Raw genomic sequence first — 24,531 nt, 5'->3', positions numbered from 1 at the left:
AGTAAAGGCAGGGGGCTGGACTTAATGACCCTTCAGGGGGCCTTCTAGTTCTATGAGATAGGTATATCTCCATTTATTATTTGCCATGGCCCTCCCATTTTTGGAAGTCCACTTTGTGCTGTGGGCCCTGCCCTCTGTCCCTCTTCTTCCGGCCGAGGCCCTGACCCCTGGCCAGGCCAGAAGCTGGAGCCCGAGCAGCTGTGGGGAGCTGCAGACCCTCCAACTGCCTGGAGTAGAGGGTCCATGGCTACCCACAGCTTCCCAGGCAGCTCTTATCATGGTCCAGTTGCCTCTCTTCAGCCCCGAGCCCCCATCCCCATGCCAGGCTGGAACCAGAGCTGGGTCCAGGTATGAGTGACGCAGGCATCTGAGGGGAGCCGCAGACCCATCACCTACCCTGAGCCTCCCTACCCCAGGCAGGTGGAGGGACCTGATCTCCTCAGCGTGGCTCCAGCTTGGTCAGGGGGCGGGGCCTTGGGAGGAAGAGGAGGAGTAGGGGTGGGGCCACGGCCTCGTGACCGCCACTTCTAGGAAGAATCCATCTCCTCTGGAGAGGCAACAACACAAAAGAGAGGGGCTTCCCCACAGGCCTACAAGGGGGACTCAGCCCTTCTGGGAGACGAGGGGACCTGCTCTGCACTAGGCGGGAAAGAGCCAAACCAGAGGCGGGAGGGAAGAGGCAATTCTTGAATTAGTCCTAAGTGGAGCACAGGATCTGGTCCGAGGCTAGGTCTACAATATGGGGGCGGGGTCGACCTAAGATACGCAACTTCAGCTATGTGAATAGCGTAGCTGAAGTTGCGTATTTTAGGTCGACTTACCTGGCTGGGAGGATGATGGCGAGTCGACCGCTGCCGTGCCGCCGTCGACTCCACTTGCCGCGATGGATTTCTGGAGTCGACGGCAGAGCCATCGGGGATCGATTTTATCGCGTCTTCACTAGACACAATAAGTCGATCCCCAATAGATCGATTGCTACCGGCCGATCCGGCGGGTAGTGAAGACATGCCCCAAGAGGTGCATATAGCTGAACTGCTCAGTAGTAGCAACCATAATATAATTTAATTTAACATCCTTTGTGGGGGGAGAGGGGCAGAGGTACAGGCACGAAAGGGAAAAGCCTGCAAGCTGCATGGAAACCTTTTAAAAACGCCATAATAAAGGGTCAGATTAAAAAACATAGTAAGAGAACCAAATATGTGCCACCATGGTACACAGCAAGGTAAAATAAGTGGTTAGAGGTAAAAAGGCATCCATTCAAAATTTAAGGAGAAATCCTACTCAGAGAAATAGAAAGGAGCAGAAACTCTGGCAAGCGAAGTGTAAAAGCAGACATAGCAGGCCAGAGAGAATTTGAAGTGCAACTAGCAAAAGACTCAGAAACTAACAGCAATTTTTTTTAAAAGTACATCAAAAGCAGGAAGCTGCCAAGCAATCAGTGGGACCCCTGGAAGATGAAGATGCTAAAGGAGCACTCAGAGAAGATAAGGCCATTGCAGAGAAGTAAATGAATTCTTTGCATCGGTTGTCACTGCAGAGGATGTGAGGGAGATTCCCACATCTGGTCTTATCTTTTTAAGAGACAAATCTGAAGAACTGCCCCAGATCGAGATTGTGGAAGAAATTGATAAATTATGCAGTAATAAGACATCAGGAAGAGGTGATATTCACCCAAGAGTTCGAAGGAACTCAAATATGAAATTGTAGAACTAGTAGCTGTGGTATTTAACTGATCATTTAAATCAGCTTCTATATCAGGTGACTGGGGAATAGCTAATGTGACAATTTTTAAAAAAGGCCCCAGAGGGAATCCTGGCAAATACAGGCTGATTAGCCTAACTTCAGTACCATGGAAATCGGTTGAAATGATAGTAAAGAACAGAATGATCAGACACAGAGATGAACACGATTTGCTGGGGAATAGTCAACATGGCTTTAGTAAAGGGAAATCATGCCTCACCAATTTTTTAGAATTTTTTGAGGGGATCAACAAGCATGTGGACCAGGGTGATCCAGTGGATGGAGTGTACTTGGAGTGTCCATGACAGGTAGGACCCACAACTGTGCGTCTCCTCACCCTGTGTGGTTTCTAACTGTGCGACCCTAACGCTGCAATCCGGTGGAGGGTGTCAGCGCTGCAGATCCCTGCCTGGAACAACTCCAGTGCCAATGTGCCACAAGCTGCTGAAAGCCACCCCCAGGTGCCCCTTGGAGAGAGGAGAATGAGATCAGCCACTCTGAGTGTCAGCCTGCCCACATTCTGACAGATTAACAGGAGCCTGAAAACCCTGCCCAGGCTGCAGATCGCCCCCTGAACACAGCCAACTCCCACGGCTTCCTGGCCACCTCCTCATGTCCCCAGTTCACCTTTTCTGTACCTCAAAGCCCCATCCCTTCTGCTCACCCTGCTCCTGAGAACATAACCAGCGAGCACCTCCCACCCCTGCAGGCAGGATCCGCTCAGCTCCTGCTTTCTCCCTGCAGGGCAATATCAGCAGCGCTCTGGTGACTGGGGCCAGACATTTCAAAGCACAACCATTGGCCTCATTCCACTGTAGCAAAACGTAGAGGAGGGGGAGGAGTACTGAGGAATCTCAGAGCAACCATATGGCCTAGGGGAGAGACCACTCAACTGGGGCTGTTCCTCGCTCTCTCTCCCACTGACCTGCTGGGTGATCTTGGGCAGGTCACTTCGCCCCTCCGTACCTCAGCTTCCCCATCTGTAAACCACGGAGAATGATATCGAGTTTGTTGAGATTGACCAATGGAAAGCGCAATGTAAAAGCTAGGTCTTTTGTAATAGCCTAGCCATAGTAGAGTATCAACTGTAACCCCACATGAGACCTATACCTGTGTAGATGACCACTAACTCATACAACAAAACATTTCTTTCAGTGAAAAAGACAAAACTAAGACATTTGCTGACAAAAATTGTCATTAATGCAGCATTAAAATTTGCCTGGAAGTATCGCTTGTCCTTCCAGAACATCTAGTTTAGAAAAACTGAAACCTCTGCAAAACGAAGGTTGAACAGCCACATAATCTTAACTCTGCCCTCTTTGAGTGATGAGCTCGTAGGCCCATAGTGCACACACTCAACATCCACCTCTGCAGATAGTGCATGTCCCTTGGGGTATAGGGCACAGGACAAGTGGAGCACTGAATCAAATGCCGCCTTGTTATGAAGGTAGAACTCGTTCAGCACAAATCACCAATAACCAGGAACTACCCACCCCTGTTCTACACTCAAACACTGAGCCTACTCCCCAGAAACAACCCCATACTTGTTAAAAACTTTATAACCCCCTTTATAGCCTGTAGCGGGGCGGCCTGGCTTCCAGGCGCCCCAGGAAGCGATGAGCCAGAAAAGCCACCAGAGTGGGCGGAGCCACCGTGGCCTGTCCCCGCCCCCCGGAAGTCAAGGGGCGGGACAGGAAGTATAAAGGCCAGGCCCCAGCACTCAGTAGCTGGCCGGCAGCGGGAGAGGACAGACGCTGGTGCCCGAGCTCCCGCGGACCTGAGCCTGCCGAGAGCCCGGTACCCTGAGGAGGACTGGCCGAGCCTGCCGAGAGCCCGGTACCCTGAGGAGGACTGGCCGAGCCTGCCGAGAGCCCGGTATCCTGAGGAGGACTGGCCGAGCCTGCCGAGAGCCCGGTACCCCGAGGAGCGTCCTGAGCTTCCCCCCGCCGAGGGCCCAGAGGGAGCGACAGACCTACCTGGTGCTCGGGGCCTGGAGGAGCCCATGATCTGCGACCCAGCAGACGGAACTCAGGAGGAGCAGGTACCCATGGAGGAGGAGATGGGAAGTGGCCCGGGGATAGCAGACCCTGAACCCATGTCAGTGTGTTGCGGTCAGGATCCCCACTGACTGCGCGGCAGATGGACTGCTGCGGATAGGGCCCCGGGCTGGAACACAGTGGAGTGGGTGGGCCTGTGTTCCCCCCTGCCACCCCGCGCCGGGTGGCAGTCTCTCCTCCTCCTTGTCCAAGGGGCCTGGGCCCCTGACTGACTATTGATTTGCTGCCCCGCCCTGACCTAGGGCCTGGGCTAACCCAAACTGACCCAGCCCCTGCTACAAGGCCTGGGCCACTGACTGACTATTGATTTGCTGCCCCGCCCTGACCTAGGGCCTGGGCTAACCCAAACTGACCCAGCCCCTGCTACAAGGCCTGGGCCACTGACTGACTATTGGTGTGCTGCCCCGCCCTGACCCAGGGCCGGAGCTGTTAATTGGGTACTCAGTCCCTGCATAAGGGCCTGAGCTCTGAACTGTTAATTGGGTGCTCAGTCCCTGCACAAGGGCCTGAGCTCTGGACTGCTAATTGGGTGCTCAGTCCCTGCACAAGGGCCTGAGCTCTGAACTGCTAATTGTGTGCTCAGTCCCTGCATAGGGGCCTGAGCCCTGAACTGTCAATTGTGTGCTTAGCCCCTACCCAAAGGTCGGGGCCCTAACTGTTATTTGCTTTGTAGCGGGGCGGCCTGACTTTCAGGCGCCCCAGGAAGGGACGAGCCCCACCCCGGAACTACTACACGTGGCGAGCCAGCCAGGAGTTCCGCCCAGGATGTGGGCGCGAACCCTCGACTCCGGGGAGAGAGGGGCGGGGGAGAAAGATCCCCCTCCCGAGAAATGGATCTGTCCCAGCTCTTGGCCCTGGTGACAGAAACCCAGGAGCGGCAGCAGGTGGCCCAGCTGCAACAGCAAAGGGAGCAGCAGGCCGCCCAGCTGCAATAGCAGCAGCAGCAGCTCATGGAGCAGCTTGGAACTCAGCGGAACCAGCTCGTACAAGACCTGGTCACCCAGCAGCAGGAGTTCCAGCGGGAATGTCTCCAACAACTCGCAGCGACGCTGGCCCGACCCGGAGAGGCACAGCCTGGAGGCGCAGCCGGGACTACGCGGCCCAGCCCCCCGATCCGGCTGACGAAAATGGTACCCGGTGATGACCCCGAAGCCTTTCTTGTCACATTCGAGCGGGTGGCCATCGTCGCCGGTTGGGCCCCGGAGCTATGGGCTTCCATATTAGCCCCATACCTGACTGGGACGGCGCAGATGGTCTACCGAGGCCTGTTGGTGGAAGCCGCCCAAGACTACAGCCAAGTAAAGGCTGCCATTCTCGATGCCCTGGATGTGAGCCCCAAGACTTTCCGCCAGCGGTTTAGGAGTCTGACCTACCCCACGGGGGCCCGACCTCGGCAGGTGGCCCAGGAGCTCCGGGAAACCTGTAAGCGGTGGTTACAACCCGAGCACCGAACATCGGAGGAGGTAATGGAACAGGTGCTGCTAGAGCAGTTCACCCATGTTCTTCCACCACGGGGGCGGGCCTGGGTCCTCCGGCACCGACCAGCGACCCTGACCGCCGCCGTGTCCCTAATGGAGGACTTTCTCGCGGCTGACACGCCGATAGGCCCGGGACTCCGAGGGCCCCCACCCGGGGCGGAGCGCCCTACCCCCGAGAAGAAAGGAACACCCGCCCGAGCGGATTCACGGATTTCTTCCCGGGGAGGCGAGGGTTGGACTCGGGCCCCGGTAGCACCCGGGCGACCCGCTCGGACCCCGACCCCCATAGGGCAAAAAGACCACCAAGGTCCGCCGGGACCCCCCCCTGGCGTCCGGCCCCGGACGGGGCGGGCCACCCTGGGGCCCTGTTTCTCCTGCGGGGAGTACAGCCATCTCCAGCGGGATTGCCCAGGGCTGGAGTGTACCTTTGGCCAGGTCTGTGCAGGGGAGGCTCGGGCCCGTCCTTCCCAGGCGGCTAAGATCACCGTGCCGGTGGTCCTTGAAGGATACCCGACGGTGGCCCTCCTCGACTCGGGCTGCGGACAGACGCTAGTCCGCCAACGCTTCGGTCCCCCGGCTGACGCCCGATTGGGTGAAATTTGCCTGCAGTGCATCCATGGAGACGTACGGCCCTACCTGAGTACCCGGGCCCAGCTGACGATCGAGGGGGTCACCCGATCAATGGTGGTGGGACTGGCCCCACGACTGGCATACCCCGTGATCCTGGGCCGAGACTGGCCGGAGTTTCCAGCAATCCTCCGCCGGCACGCAGGAGACGACCCGCGGGCCACGCCCGCCCTAGAAGGGGAGACCCCTGAGAGTGAAGGAGAGGAGAGGGAAACCCCCGAGCCAACCAGCTCGGCCGGAGAACCAGAGGATGCTTCCCGAGGAGCGGCGACGGATTCCTCGGCCACCATGGACTTCTGCCGGGACCAACGGGCCGACCCCACACTTCAGCGAGTATACGAACAATTGGCCATGGCGAATGGGACTGTCCTCTACTCCGGTCGAGCGGCCCAGTGGCCACACTTTGAGTTGCGGCAAGACCGCCTGTATCGGGTCGAGCGGGACCCCCACACGGGGGAGACCCGAACCCAACTCCTCGTTCCCCGGCGTCATCGACAGTCCGTTATGAAGTTGGCCCACGACGTCCCCGCGGCTGGGCACCTCGGTCACGAGAAAACCCTGGCCCGGATTTTGGGACGCTTCTTCTGGCCAGGGGTGTACCAGGAGGTGAAGAACTACTGTAATTCCTGCCCGCGCTGCCAGTTGGCTGCCCCGGCCCGGACTCCCAAGGCCCCGTTGATCCCGATGCCCCTGATTGAGACACCCTTCGAGCGCGTGGCCATGGACCTGGTGGGGCCCCTTCCCAAAAGCAGTGCAGGGTTTCAATACATCTTGGTGATGTTAGACTATGCTACCCGGTTCCCCGAGGCAATTCCCCTCCGGAACATTACAGCCCGCACCATCGCTGATGAGCTAGTGAAGATTTTTGCCCGTGTCGGCCTACCCCGCGAGATCCTCACGGATCAAGGGACAAACTTTACGTCGCGGTTGCTCCGCCAGGTATGTGAGCTTCTGGGGGTCAAGCAACTGCGAACGTCAGTCTATCATCCCCAGACGGACGGGCTGGTCGAGAGGTTTAACCGGACCTTAAAAGACATGCTCCGTAAGTTCCCCCCGGAGGACCTTCGCCGATGGGACCAACTACTCCCACCCTTGCTCCTAGCGATCCGAGAGGTCCCCCAGTCGTCGACGAAATTCTCGCCGTTCGAGCTGCTCTACGGCCGTCTACCGCGAGGCCTATTGGACCTAGTGAGGGAAACTTGGGAGCAAACCCCCTCACCGGCCCAGGGCCTCTTAAAGTACATGATCCAGCTCCAGGAGCGTCTTAAGCAAGCTGGAGACCGGGCCCAAGAGAATTTGAAAGCCGCCCAGGAGACGCAAGCCCAAGCCTACAACCGCGACGTCCAAGCACGGGACTTCTTACCCGGAGACCGGGTATTACTCCTTCTCCCCTCCAGTGAGTCGAAGGTTCTGGCTCGCTGGCAAGGACCATATGAGGTGGTCCGGAAAGTGGGCCCGGTTACATATGAGATCGACCAGCCCGACCGGAAGAAGCGGATACAGCAGTACCACATCAACCTGCTCAAGCCCTGGCAGGAACGGGAAGGGCTTTTGATTAACCCCTACCCACCAGAGCCCGAGCTAGGGCCCCAGGTAGCCCATACCCGGGACCCTGAGGAACCCCAACTTGGGGAGACCCTGACGGAGGAACAACTCAAGCAAACCCGGTGCCTCCTACGAGCATTCCGTCACACCTTCACTGCCCAACCGGGAGCCACCTCCCTGGTGTACCATAGGATCCAAACGGAGCCGGGGGTGGTGATTCGCGGCGCGACCAGACCCTTGCCTTATCACCGGAGAGGCGCCGTGGATGAGGAAGTACGGGCGATGCTGGACCTGGGCGTGATTGAACCATCGCACAGCGAGTGGCGAAGCCCCATCGTGTTGGTACCGAAGCCCGACGGCTCCCAACGGTTCTGCATCGACTTTAGACGTGTGAACGCCATCTCCAAGTTCGATGCCTACCCCGTGCCCCAGATAGACGAGCTGTTGGCTCGGTTAGGAGGAGCTCGTTACATCACAACCCTGGACCTCAGCAAGGGGTATTGGCAAATCCCCCTGGATCCCACTTCAAGGGAGAAAACTGCGTTCGCCACCCCTACGGGCCTATACCAGTTTACTCGAATGCCCTTCGGCCTCCACGGAGCCCCGGCCACGTTTCAGCGCCTGATGGACCGCCTCCTCCAACCCCACCAAGACTACGCGGCGGCCTATTTGGACGACTTAGTCATTTACAGCCCGCAGTGGGAAAACCATCTGGAACAGGTCGCCGCCGTCCTGAGGTCCTTGCGGGCCGCCGGGTTAACGGCCAACCCGAAGAAGTGTTGCATCGGCCGACAAGAAACTAAGTATCTGGGGTACGCTATCGGGCACGGCCAGGTGAAACCGCTGGTGGACAAGGTGCAGGCCATTGCGACCTGCCCCCCGCCCACCACGAAACGGCAAGTACGCCAGTTTCTGGGGCTAGTGGGGTATTATCGACGCTTCATTCCCCACTTTGCGGCGATCGCAGCCCCCTTGACGGGACTCTTAACGAAGGAAAGCCCCCGGCAAGTGGTCTGGACCCGTGAGAGTGACGAAGCCTTTCAAGCCCTCAAGACAAGCCTGTGTCAAGAGCCAGTCTTATATAGCCCCGATTTCAAGCAGGCCTTCATCCTGTAAACCGACGCTTCGGAGGTGGGTCTCGGGGCAGTCCTCTCCCAAGAGGTTGGCGGCGAAGAGCACCCGGTCCTTTACATCAGTCGGAAGCTCTTCCCCCAAGAAAAGAACTATGCCGTGGTGGAAAAGGAAGCCCTAGCCGCGAAGTGGGCTTGTGACGCCCTGCGGTACTATCTCCTGGGAGCCCCTTTCATCTTGGTCACCGACCACTCTGCTCTCCAGTGGTTGGCCCGCATGAAGGACCATAATATGCGGCTGCAGCGGTGGTACTTAGCGCTGCAACCTTATGCCTTCACCGTTCGCCATCGGGCTGGGAGAGACCACGCAAACGCCGACTTCCTTTCCCACCTAGGAGGTATGGAAGGGTCTGGCCCCGGTACCCGGGAGCCAGCCTTGAGGGGGGGCCGTGTAGCGGGGCGGCCTGGCTTCCAGGCGCCCCAGGAAGCGATGAGTCAGAAAAGCCGCCAGAGTGGGTGGAGCCACCGTGGCCTGTCCCCGCCCCCCGGAAGTCAAGGGGCGGGACAGGAAGTATAAAGGCCAGGCCCCAGCGCTCAGTAGCTGGCCGGCAGCGGGAGAGGACAGACGCTGGTGCCTGAGCTCCCGCGGACCTGAGCCTGCCGAGAGCCCGGTACCCCGAGGAGGACTGGCCGAGCCTGCCGAGAGCCCGGTACCCCGAGGAGGACTGGCCGAGCCTGCCGAGAGCCCGGTACCCTGAGGAGGACTGGCCGAGCCTGCCGAGAGCCCGGTATCCTGAGGAGGACTGGCCGAGCCTGCCGAGAGCCCGGTACCCCGAGGAGCGTCCTGAGCTTCCCCCCGCCGAGGGCCCAGAGGGAGCGACAGACCTACCTAGTGCTCGGGGCCCGGAGGAGCCCATGATCTGTGACCCAGCAGACGGAACTCAGGAGGAGCAGGTACCCATGGAGGAGGAGATGGGAAGTGGCCCGGGGATAGCAGACCCCGAACCCATGTCAGTGTGTTGCGGTCAGGATCCCCACTGACTGCGCGGCAGATGGACTGCTGCGGATAGGGCCCCGGGCTGGAACACAGTGGAGTGGGTGGGCCTGTGTTCCCCCCTGCCACCCCGCGCCGGGTGGCAGTCTCTCCTCCTCCTTGTCCAAGGGGCCTGGGCCCCTGACTGACTATTAATTTGCTGCCCCGCCCTGACCTAGGGCCTGGGCTAACCCAAACTGACCCAGCCCCTGCTACAAGGCCTGGGCCACTGACTGACTATTGGTGTGCTGCCCCGCCCTGACCCAGGGCCGGAGCTGTTAATTGGGTGCTCAGTCCCTGCATAGGGGCCTGAGGTCTGGACTGCTAATTGGGTGCTCAGTCCCTGCATAGGGGCCTGAGCCCTGAACTGCTAATTGGGTGCTCAGTCCCTGCATAAGGGCCTGAGGTCTGAACTGCTAATTGGGTGCTCAGTCCCTGCATAAGGGCCTGAGCTCTGAACTGCTAATTGGGTGCTCAGTCCCTGCATAAGGGCCTGAGCTCTGAACTGCTAATTGGGTGCTCAGTCCCTGCATAAGGGCCTGAGCTCTGAACTGCTAATTGGGTGCTCAGTCCCTGCATAAGGGCCTGAGGTCTGGACTGCTAATTGGGTGCTCAGTCCCTGCATAAGGGCCTGAGCTCTGAACTGCTAATTGGGTGCTCAGTCCCTGCATAAGGGCCTGAGGTCTGGACTGCTAATTGGGTGCTCAGTCCCTGCATAGGGGCCTGAGCCCTGAACTGTCAATTGTGTGCTTAGCCCCTACCCAAAGGTCGGGGCCCTAACTGTTATTCGCTTTGTAGCGAGGCGGCCTGACTTTCAGGTGCCCCAGGAAGGGACGAGCCCCACCCCGGAACTACTACATAGCCCTTCACCCTTAGTCACGGGTGTGACATGTTGGGTCACAGAAACCCCCTTGGGACTACCTCTGAGGCCGTTTTCCCTGTCAGCTTGGGACTTCAATACCCTGCCTTGTTGTGCCAGACATGCTGGCCTGCTACAAACACAGACCCAGGTCTGAACCATGTCCCCCAAAAGCTGCAGGCTTAACTGAAAACAGCTTAAGAAGTGCTCCTGTCTCTAGCACCCAGATACCCAGTTCCCAATGGGATCCAAACACCAAATACATCCGTTTTACTCTGTATAAAGCTTATACAGGGTAAACTCAGAACTTGTTCACCCTCTATAACACTGATGGAGAGATATGCACAGCTGTTTGATCCCCCAGGATTTAATTACTTACTCTGGGTTAATTAATAAGTAAAAAGTGATTTTATTAAACATAAAAAGTAGGATTTAAGTGGTTCCAAGTAGTAACAGACAGAATGAAATAACTTATCAAGCGAAATAAAATAAAACATGCAAGTCTAAGCCTAATATAGTAGGAAACTAAATGCAGGTAAATCATAGGAAACTAAATGCAGGTAAATCTCACCCTCAGATGTTCCAATAAGCTTCTTTTACAGACTAGACTTCCTCCTAGTCTGGGTCCAGCAATCACTCACCCCCTGTAGTTACTGGCCTTTGTTCCAGTTTCTTTCAGGCATCTCTTTGGGTTGGAGAGGCTATCTTCGGAGTCAGCTGAAGACAAAATGGAGAGGCTTTCAGGGGCTTTTATATCCTCTCTCTTGTGCAACATCACAGCCAGAAGATGGGGTCTCAAGCCACCTGGGCAAGTCACATGTCTGATTGATTCAGCTTTTTGCAGGCCAATGCCACTGTTTACTTGTTATTTGAATGTTCCCAGGAAAGCTCAATTGTGTTCATCAATTTAACAGAGAAATTGATATGCACCAGGCTTGTTATCCCGAGTTTCTGACATGCTTCAAACCATATGCACTGCTTCAGGTAGAATAAACAAACAAATTTATTAACTATAAAGATAGATTTTAAGTGATTATAAGTCAAAGCATGACAAGTCTGATTTGGGCAAATGAAATAAAAGCAAAACACATTCTAAGCTGATCTTAACACTTTCAGTGCCTTTACAAACTTAGATGCTTCTCACCACAGGCTGGCTGGTTCCCCTTCAGCCAGGCTCTCCCCTTTGATCAGCGCTTCAGTCGCGTGGTGGTGATGTCTGTAGATGGAGGTGGAAGAGAGAAAAAGAGCATGGCAAACGTCTCCCCCTTTTATCATATCCTTTCTTCCCTCTTGGCTTTGTCCCCCCCCTTCAGGGTCAGGTGAGCATTACCTCATCGCAGTCCCAAACTGTCCAAAGGAAGGGGGGTGACTCACTCAAGAGTCCAACAGATCCTTTGTTGCTGCTTAGGCAAGTTGTCCTTTGTTCCTGTGAGACTGGGCTGGGTTTGTCCCATACTTGCCCTGATGAGGTGTGAACTGCCCCTCTGCTCTTGGAGAGTTTTGCCTGGGCTGTTTTAAGCCATGAGGACACATTTTCAGCTTCATAACTATATATATGAAATTACAACCTGTAACATCACTATAACAACAATGCTCAGTGCATCACGAGCCTTCCGAAGACACCTGACATGACAAACTTTGCATTGGATGCCACACAATCATTTTTATAAGGATGACCATGGGAGTGTAGTGTGTTCCCACGAGGTACAGAACGTCACAGACTGCAACCATCCAAGAAATGGACCCAGAGCCCCTAGTGCTGCCCCGGTGGGGTGTGAACCAAGAGTCCAGCTCCCACAGTAAGGTCCATTTCCCTAGCGAAAAGATGGTGAGGGGTCTCCATTGTATCCTTCCTCTGACAAATAGTCCCTCAAGATGACAAGCACGTATAGAGAGAAAGGGGTTCTCAGGGGCAGGGTTACCTCCTGTGCCAAAAGCATTTAGTGCTTGTTAGTCTGTCTGAGGCTACATGGCCTCTCTAGACCCTCCTCCCCCGACATCTCCCTTCCCAGGACAGCTCACCTGCCTTAGGTGCGACTCAGCAGAGGAGTTAACTCAATGTGAATTTAGTGCAGCATGTGCTGGGCTGCAGTGAGCAACGGCCATGACTGCTTCCCTGACCCTCCCCAGCAGTGGTATCTGCCTGGGCCAGGGGATGGCCCAGCCAAGCCGAGAACCTGTCTCAGCTTCAGGGGCAGCTCTTGGGACTCACTCTGAATCTCTGCTCCCGGCCCCTTGGGAGTTCGTCCTCGGTTCCTTGGGCAAGAGGCAGGGGAAGAAAGGGAGCCGTGTTAGGAGGACAGGGCAGTGTGAGGCAGGGACGCCCAGGCTGTCAGGCTGGAGGGGCCCAGCTGGAAGGGTCTGTATAGCAAAGTGATAACTCACCCGGCGGTGCCACCTGCTGGTCGTCCAGGGAATTAGCGCGCCTTGCCGCTGGCCCCTAACCCCCATCCCCACCTCGCCTCAGTCTTGGGCTACTGCCAGTCACCATCTAGCCCCCATTCCCTGGGGCAGACTGCAGTGTAAGTGCCACTCATCATTGGCAGGGAGGGTTTGGACCTGCTGCCTCTGCCTACCCTTGGGCTGCCCCTCTGCAACCCTAGTACCTTCTTAGCCTTTAACAAGGCCTGCAGCCTGGGGGTTTTCCAGGCCGGAGCTCCTCTGGCCTTTCCCCAGCCCTGCTCCACTTTAGGTACCTTCCTCAGCAGCCAAGCCCATCCCTCTCAACAACTAGAGAGAGACTGCCTAGCCCCAGCCTAGCAGCCCCTTTATAGGGCCAGCTGCGGCCTGATTGGGGCATGGCCCCAGCTGAGGCTGTTTCCCCAGTCAGCCTTTCCCCAGCCACAGCCCTCTCCAGGGCTGTTTTAACCCCTCCAGGCAAGAGCAGGGTTACCACCCCGCTACAGTCTGTTAGAACCAGTGTAGCAGGCTGGTGTTGTGTAGCCGGAATGCCATCTGGTCTAGCCGGCCTTGGCTGGAACGGGGTGAGAGGAGACTCACTGACCCCACACACACACACTTGGGGCATGTGTAATGTTTGGGTCCATGGGGCAGAATGGCCAGTGCTGGTTGCTGTGAGGTCTTTGTGCTGGGGCCAGGAGCTCTGAGGAGGAACATGGCTCTGCAAGCTGGCGGGCGAAGGAACCAGGCCCTGCACTGAAGAATACTCTCCAGCTGCCCGACTCCCCTCCCTTCCCTTCCCTTCCCTTCCAAAGGAAACTGCTTGGCACAAGTTCAGCATCTCACTCACGGCCTTTCCCCTGCCCCAGGAGCATAGGCAAGGGGCCATCTACCCCTGCAGCTCACTGTCCACAGGCCATGGAGGGGAAAGAGCCCTCACTGGAGCTCACTCTGCTCTGTTGCTACCCTCTGCAGCTTCAGTGGCACGCTGCCCTCATTTCTCCCCACAGCACCAGATCTGTGCATGTCACGCTGTCTGGAGCAGCTCACGCCTGCGCTCCTACCTCAGGGCAGGCTGTCAGATGCAGGTCAGAGACCCCGATCTGGTGGGGTGCTCTACAATTAGATTTCACCAAGCGGGTACCAAATGGGAACTCCTGGATCGCTGTAACAGTCTTACCATGGAGTCACAGACAGCCCCCTTAGACTCCCCAGTCTATCTCTCCACCCGACAAATGACTAGTGACAAATGTTCACTTACACCGAACATCACAAATATTTCAAGTGTCAGGTCACTGAATACGTGAAAATGGTCTGGTGTCCTCCCACAAGGTCTGGTGTCATGGCAACAGTCCTGCCCCCACAGCCATGGTGACGGTAAATGTTCTTTTTCTGTTCTCCCCCAAAGTCTCTTTTTCATGGCTCCAAGCAGGCGATGGATGGAATAATCCATCCTCCCGTTATTTTGTCCATCAACTAGGCCTAACTTTCAAGACATTGATTTTGGTTCCATCCTCTGCTTCTCTTGTTTACCAGTCATAATCCTACCACTGAAGAGCTGTGTTATGTGTAGACCCTGTTTTGTTCCCCACACAGTTTGATATGACAGCTCATTGTGTCACTGCATGAACCTTTACCCACTTCTCACAGTTGATTTTACAATTCGGGTACATTTGTAGGCTCAGTTTTCACAACAGTGCCCTGAACAGACAAAACTTCCCCACGCAAACACCGAATCAGTATCTATAACAAGGAAAACTGTGTTAAGGGGAAAGGAACAATAAATCCATCGTACGTTCCTGCCAGTACTAAGTAAGACACCCACACCTTGGTACCTTGGACAGTCCTTTCATTTTCCTCTCCCTAACACAGTACTCGCAGTTCCTTAGTAGTTAATGCCAAACCCGGAAGTGCAGTGAATTCAGGTGTCTGTCTGCAGCCCCTCTGGGGAAGAGATGCCTTGGATTCCTTAGCGCTGCCTCTGCATTGTCTCATGCTACAGTCTCAGATCCATTATAACTGTAGCAGGGCCGGACCAGGGCACCTTGCCACTGCCTCTAAAATACTCGATCCAGCTCCTTACTAGAAGTCACTTAGCACTGCAGAGATTAAAGAGCTTTGGGACACTGGGATCCTTATCCCCTGATATTTGCTCCTGATGTCCTGTGCCACTCTTTGCCTAGTGCTTTGTTTCTGGTTCCACTGCCCAGCTGTGTCAGACTGAGGTTCTAGATGTGGCTGCTCCTCATTCAGGGCATGTTGGGTAGAGTTGTGCTGCCCTTTCTCACACACAATGAGGAGAACAACATTTCACCAGCTCTGCACTGAGAACTTCACTGACTAGTAACCAAAACAAACAGACTGTTCTCCTTGAGATGCTGGGTAACAAATATACAAATAAGGTCTGGCTCCTTTCATCTCCTCCTGACTCATCGCTAGCTGGTGGCAGAGAGTTCTTTCCCTGGAGCTCCCCTTAGGTAACCCCAGTTGTCGGGGGGAGGTGTAGGAGCAGGATTTTATAATGCCCCATGAGAATTAATGTATGGTTTGATTTTATCCTGCCAGCCACCATTTTTGAATAGCAGAAAGGAATGACAGACCAGAACAATCCTTATGACTGATTATGGTCACCCTTTTGTTTTAGGATAAGTTATAATGTCTACTATGGTTTCTATATGTATTACAAATTAGGCACTCTAGTTAAATATACATTTCTTTGTTTTAAAGTTTAGTAAGTAAGAGACAGGATCTTGTATTGTATCTATGTTAAGGAGATTAGAGGAATGTTGAGGGCCTGAAGCCCCAATGTGAATTGTTTTAGTTATAAGATTTAGCAAGGCTTGATTTACAATGTATTCTGCTGAATATAAAATACTGCTGTCTGGATACCTTTGAAGGTTTCTGTAAGAGATTGTTTGTGTGAATGAGGAATGCCTCCATCAGGAAAAGATAAGGTGTGAAAGCCATCACAAATGTCCAGATGGTCAAGAAAAAGTGAGAGACTTGGAAAGACCAGGAAACTATCAGAAAACATCCATTGTATCCGATGCTAAACATGTTAGCAGCATTGATGACCTCAGAGGTGAGGCAGGCACCCCCGAAGGCGAGACAACAAATAGGAGATAACGATGGGAAGCCCAACAAGAACCATCAAATGATAACACCACTTAAGGACTAATGATTACAGGATGACATTGCAAAATGCAGGGACTCAAATGGAAATGTACAACTATAAAGCTGGGGTGTTTTGCCATGGAACTCTGGGTTCAGTCCTGCAAAGCCTCGGAGCATCGGATCGTGACCGACACGAGCCCAGCTCCACACTCGTGCTCCATCTAACTGGCCATTAGATTGACTCGAGCTACAACAGACTGGTAACTATGAACATCAACTGGCAGGACTCTGTGTGTGTGTGTGTGTGTGAGAGAGAGAGAGAGAGAGAGACTGAAAAGCATATGCTAACTTGTATTTTCAATAAATGCGGCGTATTTGCCTTTTCCCGGAAAAGATCCCGTGTGCTTTGTATGAGCATAACAGAGGGGAGTGGGTGCAGCTAGCCCAGCTCTCACTGAGCAGAGGCACTGCCAGCTGGGACACAGGCAGGCGACGGACCCTGGCTGGCTTTAATGTCCGCAGCGTTCTGGTGACTGGGACGAATTGAGGAGTCAGCCTGGAGCGTGTCAAGCAGTTTGTGGGGAAATTAAACCCGCCAGAGTGGGTCTTTGTGACCTACCAGGACACAGAGGGAGCACAGGTCAGAATGGGATGAGGTGAGACAGAACAAACTGTGTGTCCTGGAGGAATCTGAGCAAGGAGCTGACGTAACTGCAGCCAGAGGATCTCAGACACTGACCAGCCTTTGGTTTTGTAGATACACCCACGACAACTTTCATCTCGTAGCTGAAGCAGGACAACTGTGAAATTGTGGCTGAGTGCACTGTATTTGCAAGGCTAACTGCACACGTAGTTTCCAAGGGGTTCAGGCTGCATCTTTGTAACTTATACATGATGCGGTATAGACCTGTGACATACCAGGACACAATCCAGAGCAGAGGGGGGCTTGTCACCCTTGCCCTTCAACCTTGGTGCCTATAGCGGGGTGGACACCCGCTCCTGCCTGGAAGGGCTTGAAAGCAGTCCTGGAGAGGGCTGCAGCTCTAAAAGCTGGGCTGATTGGGGAAGCGGTCGCAGCTGGGCCACACCCCGATCAGGCCACAGCTGGCCTGTATAAGAGGCTGGGAGCCAGGAGCTCACCCCTCTCTCTCTGCATTCAGAGAGAGAAGGGCCTGGCTGCAGGAGCTAGAGACAGGGTACCTGAAGGGAGCAGGGCTGGGGAAAGGCAGAGGAGCTGAGGAGGCTCCAGCCTGGAAAGCCCCAGGCTGCGGCCTAGCAGAGGGCCCATGGGTACTGGGGGTTGCGGAGGGCAGCCCAGGGGTAGGCCAAGGCAGCAGGTCCAAACTCAACCTGGCCTGTGATGAGTGGCACTTACACTGCAGTCCGCCCCAGGGCATGGGGGCTAGTTGGTGACTGGCAGTAGCCCACGACTGAGGCAAGGTGGGGCTAGAGGGTTGGGGGTTCCCCTGGGTAGGGAGACCCTGAGAGAAAGAGGGGTTACTGCCAGGGGGCAGCACCCGGAGAAAGGGGCACTGGGGTCCTGGGAGGGACATGGGGGGGCCAGTGATAAGGTGGATTACCGGCCTGCAGAGGGCGCTCCGGAGCTGGGATGAGCTAATTCCCATGGACGACCAGCAGGAGGCACCGCAGGGGTGAGTCCCACACCCCTACAGTGCTTCACAATGTCCTGCTGTGGTAACTCCCACCGGGGCTGCTCACAAACAGCCTTCGAAGATGCAAGCCACACCCTGAGTGTCTGTGTGTAACTGCACCTACCTGCTACACTCTGGCTCTCACCAGCCTTGGTTATACAGCAGGGTGACCCCTTCATACCCCCAGTCCCAGATCTTCCCCCAGAAATGAATGTGCTATACTGCCCAGCCCTCTCCTGGACACTACAGATATATGGTCTGGTATTTCTTTAAGGGAATAATATGCCATTATATTACCTTAAATAGTTATCCAAACACTCCAATTTAAACACACTGAATTAGATAAACCAGTAAAACAAATATATTAGCTACAAACAGAGATTTGAAGTGAGTTCAAGTAGCAACAGAGCTTTCATGCGTTATTAACTTCTGTGTGGGCAGGGCTGTGGGGTTTGGAACACGTGTTAATAACACCATACAGGGGACTCTTGCACCTTCACATACAATGTTGCCACACACATTTTACCAGGACAATACTGACCAGCAAAGTATGAGTTTTCTAATGTACTTTGTACAGAGGTTATTACCATGGTGTATAGGGTGTGAATACAGGGGTATGTTTTGTCACAAGACCTTCCCCGGATTGCCTATCTCGGGAGAGTAAAAATCATGAGTCAGACTCCCAAAGTCAGAAGATTTTAATTTAAGGAAATCCAATCATTTTTTGCCCGTTTTTGACTTTTACTCCCCCCTACGCTCTGTGTGTGTGTGTGTGTGTGTGTGTGTGTGTGTGAGAGAGAGAGAGAGAGAATTACAGGTTGAACCATCAGCCTTTAGTGCGCACAGAAATGTAGCCACTCCCTGGTTGCTCAGCTGCAGACTTCACTTACCTTCTCCCCCCTCAGACAGGGGAACCGCCCCCCATTTCCTATCCCTGTCTTCACCCAGCAGCAACAAGTCTGTGCCTGGGACCCAGTGGCACCACTTCCCTGGCTATCCCTCCCCGTTTTCTCCTGCTGCCCCAGCCCTCCCTCAGCTCTAGTGCCATGCATTAGGGTTGCCTGCTCTCCGGTTTTCGACCAGAACGCCTGGGTTGCTGCTAAAAGTCTGGCTGGCCACAGCACCAGCAGGGCAGGCAGGCTCTGTGCCCAGCTCCTTGGAAGTGGCCGGCATGTCCTTCCAGCTCCAAGGCAGAGGGGTGGCCAGGGGAGCTCCACAAGCTGCCCCCGTCTGCAGACACCACCCTGAGCACCAGCTCCACAGCTCCCATTGTCTGGGAAGCAGCCAATGGGAGCTGCGGGGGCCACCTGCGTATGGGGACAGAGTGCAAAGCCCCATGGCTGCCCCTCTGCCTAGGACCTGGAGAGATATGCCGGCCACTTCCGATCACCTCCTGAGGTGAGCACTGCCTGGAGCTTGCATCCGAACCTCACCCACACCCTGTGAGTATGGGGCGCAGGACCTACCATTGGAAAGGACTCCGGGGGGAAAACGGGAGCGGGAGCCCAGTGTGCTCCTGGAATGGCCTGTGGGATGAAGGCTGAGGCGAGATTCCTGGGCTCGCCTGGAGGCAGGGCTGGATTTAGGGGCAGGCGACGCAGGTGACCGCCTGGGGCGCTGGACTTGGGGGGCACCAGGCTCGGGGTGCTGCTTTTGTTCTTAGCAAATGTATAGTCTTATCTGACAGGGATAACTCATGCCTGCAAATCATGCATCGAGTCATGAAATGGGGTCCCAGTGCAACACAAAACTAGGTATTCAAATGTTTTACAAATGGCGGGGGGGTAAGCCGAGGATGCTCCTTGCCTGAGTGCCACTGGGTCCTGGGCCAGCCCTGCCTGGGGAATGCTGTATCCAGGTGCTGCCTGGACTGTGGGGTAGGTGACTCTTTGGCTCAGTGCTCCCGCCCCAGCATCAGCTGAGCTGCTCCTGAAACTCGACTCTCCTGCAACTAAAGGAGGCTGAATTCAAAGCAGTCGCTTGGACTGGGTCTCACGCTTGCCATCGGCCTTACAGGGCACGGTGCTGCACTCAGAATGGAAGAAACCCCCCAGGGCACTTCACTGCGGGGAGAACAGGGGACTGCTGGAGTGGGGGCTGCTTGTTTTGAAGCGAGCCATGAGGAATACACCTCCCAAGAGGTGCTGTCAGCATGCCAGCCTGGCACCTCTCTGGGCACTACCTTCTCTGTCCCCATGTCTGTTTTCACCCAGCCAGGATGGATGGCAGTGCACAAGATCCCGGCGTCTTTGAGCTCTGCTGCCAGGCACCTTTTCACCATGTTCAGAGCGGCCTGGAAAATAAACCACATCTTTGTAAGGGCCTCTCGCTGCTGATCCTAAGACTTTCCGAGGCTGAGTGGGGAACGCAGCTTACCTTGCTGGCACTGTACGGGTACATGGGGATCTCCAGGACTTTGAAGCACAGCTCGATGGAGCCCACATTAGTGGACATGTTGATAATTGCTGCCTTGCTGCAGCTTAGCCCCTCCTTTCCGGCTTTCTCAGCTGCCCTCTTCAGCAGGGGCAGAAACTCCTGATGAAAATAAAAACCCAACAAACGTCCTCAATCGTGGTGTTGGGACCCGCCTGAGCTGTGGCGCCAAGCTGTGGACATGGCAGCTGTGATGGGGCCCTGCCCTCCCTCCCACCGGCGGGGTAGCTCGGCCATGGTCCTGTTGCCCCTTTCTGAGCCGAGCAGCTAGTCAAAGCGCAGGGATCGGGGCCGTCCCAGCGGGAAGCAGAAGTTGATGAGCCTGGTGTTGTCTTTGATGCCGTCCTGCTCCTCCGTATGCAGGGGGAGCCAAAAGCTAAAGGAGCAGCTTCTTAGCGTACAGCCCCCACACCTCTTTAGCCAGCGCCAGACCCACAAACTGCCTCTAGCTTGTCCCAGGGTCACGCACAGAGCCCTTACTGACCCCACTTGGCTCCCTTCCTGCCTCTCCGTCTCCCTCTCCAAACTTGCCTGGCCTCAGACTCTGTGTTTTCTGCCTTCCCTCCCACACAAAACACCCACACTCGTCAGCAAGAGCCCTCTGCCTCTCAGCCCAAATGCCTGGCCCTATCACAAGTCCCTTTGGCCATGGGGGACAGAAGCTTCTGGTTAACTCCTCCTGGGGCCTTCACACCAGTGTCCAAGGGGTTGGTGGTGGAAGCTCGCAGCATAACACTCCCTTACGGAGAACCAGAAAGAAGGATGGGGAAGCAGGAGGACGAGGCTAGCTCACAGGAGGAGAGGAAGGTGATCTCGGCCGCGCTGTGATAGATGCAGGAGCTGGGAAGCAAGTGGCCAGAGAGGACGAAGTTCCAGCAGTTGCCCTGTCTATTGGGGTGGCCAGGAGCAGGGATTGGGAGGTGAGCTGGGGCGGTGAGGCAGGTGTGGGAGTCTCTGGGTTAGTGGGGAAAGTTGAGACTATGGGCCAGACTGAGATCCCTGGGGGCAGAGGGAGAAGAGAAGACATGGATGGTGCCCTGAAGGGAAGGGAGGAGCCCCCAGCCGTCAGGGGGGTAAGAAGACAATCAAGCGAGTATGGAGTCCAAGGAGCCCTGGGAGCCAGGAGCAGAGAGTGATCAGCTGTGTCGATGGCAATGGACACACCAGTCACACACTCAGTGTGCACGGAGATATGGGGATATCACACACACCACACACAGCTGCAGCGCACACTCACAGACACAGGCACCTTGACACGCGCACACATGGAATCAGGTCTGCACATCAGCACACACGCTCCAGCTCTATGCAAAGGCCAACGATCCACCTGAGCGGAGCAGCAGGGAGCAGACTCAGCTTATGGCTTGGCTGCACCGTGGGTAGGACTGGCTGCCTGCGTGGTCTCCGCTGCTCTCTATGCCTTGTGCAGGTGGGAGGAGGTGCTGAGCAGCCCATGATCCATATTCCCCATATTCTCCTCTTTCCATGACTTGCTGTAAATGTCATGTTCAGAGAGCACAGAGAGAAGTTTGATAAAAACATTAATACTCTTGCTGGAAGGTTGCAACATAACATGACTTTATTTCTTAGAATCCCGACCCCTAGCACACAAGAACCCCAAAACAGAGAGCGAGAAAGCAGGCTGCTCCCTAAGGCAGAAAGGCACAACTCTCCCTGCCTCACCCTAGGCTGGCACTTCGCAGACTACTTGTTGAAGACCCAGCCCCCATGCTTCCTGCTAGCCCATGTCGGAGAAAAACAGAGTTCTCACTATTTGTTTAGGTATAGCAAGTCAGATGCTTTATTAACTCTCACAATTGCGCAGAGGGAGAGAGCTAAGCAGGTCTCTCAACAGGTAAACAATTACAGCAAGCATTTATACCTTTTGTTACAGACAATAATGAGCAACAGTTGCATTTTGTTTATACATAGGTCATTCTGATATCTTGTTTTGCTCACTAATGTAGACTCTTAGTCTACATTCCATATTATCTACACAAGGTCGCAAAAACTTCTCACACAGTTCTTTCCCACTCGCCTCACACATTCCTCGCTTCTACAAATCTCGCGTTATTAGGGTTCCAGTTAGCCTAACTCTTGCTAACGAACTGTCATGCATTGCATCCCCTTCCTGTCAGTTCTTTCTCTGCTTCCACAACCCCCCCTTTTGTACTACTAGTACAACAAACATTTTCAAATCTCTATTTGCATTAAATCTCGGAATTCAGATTCTACATCAGATGCTTCAACCTTAGGGGTTTTGATTGGATGTAAATGACAATGCATGATGAGCATGGACATGAAAGGTATTACTATTATTACGTCTTTTACAACAACAGTAACATAATCCTAAGCTAACTAATAACAATACAAGCAATAACATTCCCATAGCAATACTATAATGGGGTTGTTGTACAGCCTTAGTCATAAAGCACAATACATCATACTTAGTACATAACATAGATACTCTATAAGCAGTGTGAAAGGCATAGTTTTCTACTTGATATACATTTTGAAGCATGTGAATTTGCCCTTGTACTTCAGAGATTTTCTGAATCTCTGGTAACAGTGAAAACAAATTTTAAAATCGATCAGGTACTAAACTAGTCCAATTAAAGGGTATCTGGAACCTAAGGACTACTTGCAAAATTCTATCTGCAGGCCAGTAAATAATATGATTGCCTGCAGTGGTAATGAGATTAAAATGTATGTCTTGCAATGTGGTGGCTTTAACATACACACAGCTATCATTAGCTTAAAAAAATAAGTATCCTGTCAGGGTAGTTCCTTGTCCCCTACCCTCCCAGCAAACGTAGTCATGAAGAGTAACAACTTCTCCTGGCTTCAGTTTACGGATACACTGAAGCTGTGGGGGTTGTAACGGCCAAAATGTCCATAGGTTACCTAACCCCATCCAAATGTCAGGTGTAATCCCAGGAGCACTGACTAAAAATCGATTGGGCATACCAGGTGGTCTAATTTCCCAGATGTCTCGGTGAATTACCCAATCCCACATGCATCCTCCCCATGGACCCGGCAGGATTCGGTATGTGGGAGCCCACACCCCCTGAACCGGTCCATATGCTTGGAAGGAGCACTGAGAATGTCCACACTTCCACCCAGAAAGTTTCCAAGTATGTCTCCATGGCCACAGATCAGATGGTACTCCTGACGTGTCTGTAAGGGCAGTGGGCCAAGCCTGGTGCTCTAGATCATTCCGAATGGCCATTAGCTGGTCATTCAAGAAATCCTGAATCTCTGAGCATGCTAGATCCCACTGCAATGCCTTCCCAGCCTCAGTGATATTCAATACCATCTCTGTCAGCAACTTCTGGGTCATTGAACTAAGGGCAGAAATAACATGTAACTCACCAACTCCAGCCTGTACCTGGGTTAGTTGTGCTCCAGAAACAAGGCCTATGGCCTTCTCTAGTTGGCCCAATTTCTCATCATGTTCCTGGTTCTTAAAAATATTCCAGACTGCTGCTGCACTATTGGCCCCATCCCACAGGGATCCGGTCAAGTCTCTCTTCTTTCTAGAAGAAATAACCCAAGCCCTTTGTTGTGCTAATCTAATGGCAGCCCCCTGTGAGCAATTTGGGTATGTAGAGGTAATCTGGAAACTGGATAAGGGTAATGAAAATTTAACAGTCCCTAGTGTAGTGTTAATCACAGTTCATTGATATCCTAATACATTTCTTTTTGGTGTAGTACTATACCACATTCCCAAGCATGGGTCCCACAAGTTTCTTCCTGCCAGTGTATAATTCTTTGTTTCTTCACCAGGGTCAGTTCTTAATGTCTCTTGTAGTCAGGAATCCCTGGACTTTGTGGTTTCAGTGAAGCAAGTGTTCCTTCTTCTCTTTTCCTAAAACAGTGTGGTTTAGCATCATACAGGGGAGAGGTTACTAGCACATCACCCTGTAATGGTTTTGCTTCTTCTAGAAAAATCCAGAGGCACAGTAGGTCTGTCAGTGGACAAGGGAGAGGTTACTAGCACTTCACCTTGTCTTTTTTTTTTTCTTTCTTTCTTTTTCCTGTTGTCCAGAAGGCACAGCAGAGCTAGAAGGAGAAATAGGCTTATCATCAGTCGGAGAGTCCTCCCGAGGTGGAGGGGTCTTTTTACAGTGAGAAGCATGGGTCCAGGCAGGTAGTCCTTGGCACTTCACAGTGGTGGTGGTGGTGGTTAACAGGACTTGGAAAGGGCCTTTCCAGTGTGGAGCCAAAGCAGTCTTTCGTTGATGGACTTTACGTAGACTCAGTCTCCTTGTTTCAATGAATGGCAGGGCTGCTAGGGTCTTTGGGTAGCACTTCTTTTATCTGTGAGAAAAGAAACCTAACACATTTCATTAATGCCTGGCAGTGTTTTGCAGATCTCATAGTTGCTTGGGCACATTCAGCCCCCCCTTTTCTTGGCTATCAGCCAAGTCTTAGCTGTGGGCAGTGTCCTTGGATGGTGCCAGCATCTTATCTTTGGACTGAGCTTGCTAGCTATTTTTCCTCAGTTAACTCGTTCTGTTCTT

General features: G+C 53.9%; 1 protein-coding gene across 1 annotated transcript in view; it reads right to left on the bottom strand.

The window, feature by feature from the left end:
• LOC103307318 (C-signal-like) overlaps positions 1-24,531 on the bottom strand; it is a 291,414-nt gene that overhangs the window by 122,986 nt on the left and 143,897 nt on the right. Inside the window, exons 4-5 of the mRNA XM_065567472.1 lie at positions 19,952-20,110; positions 19,758-19,868 (exon numbers count right to left, since the gene is read on the bottom strand). Of these exons, the coding sequence (XP_065423544.1) occupies positions 19,758-19,868; positions 19,952-20,110 (270 nt within the window). The remainder of the gene's footprint in view (positions 1-19,757; positions 19,869-19,951; positions 20,111-24,531) is intronic.

Source organism: Chrysemys picta, chromosome 14 (genome assembly GCF_011386835.1).
Source record: "Chrysemys picta bellii isolate R12L10 chromosome 14, ASM1138683v2, whole genome shotgun sequence".
Classification (NCBI taxonomy): Eukaryota; Metazoa; Chordata; order Testudines; family Emydidae; genus Chrysemys; species Chrysemys picta.
This window is presented reverse-complemented; position numbering and strand designations above follow the sequence as displayed.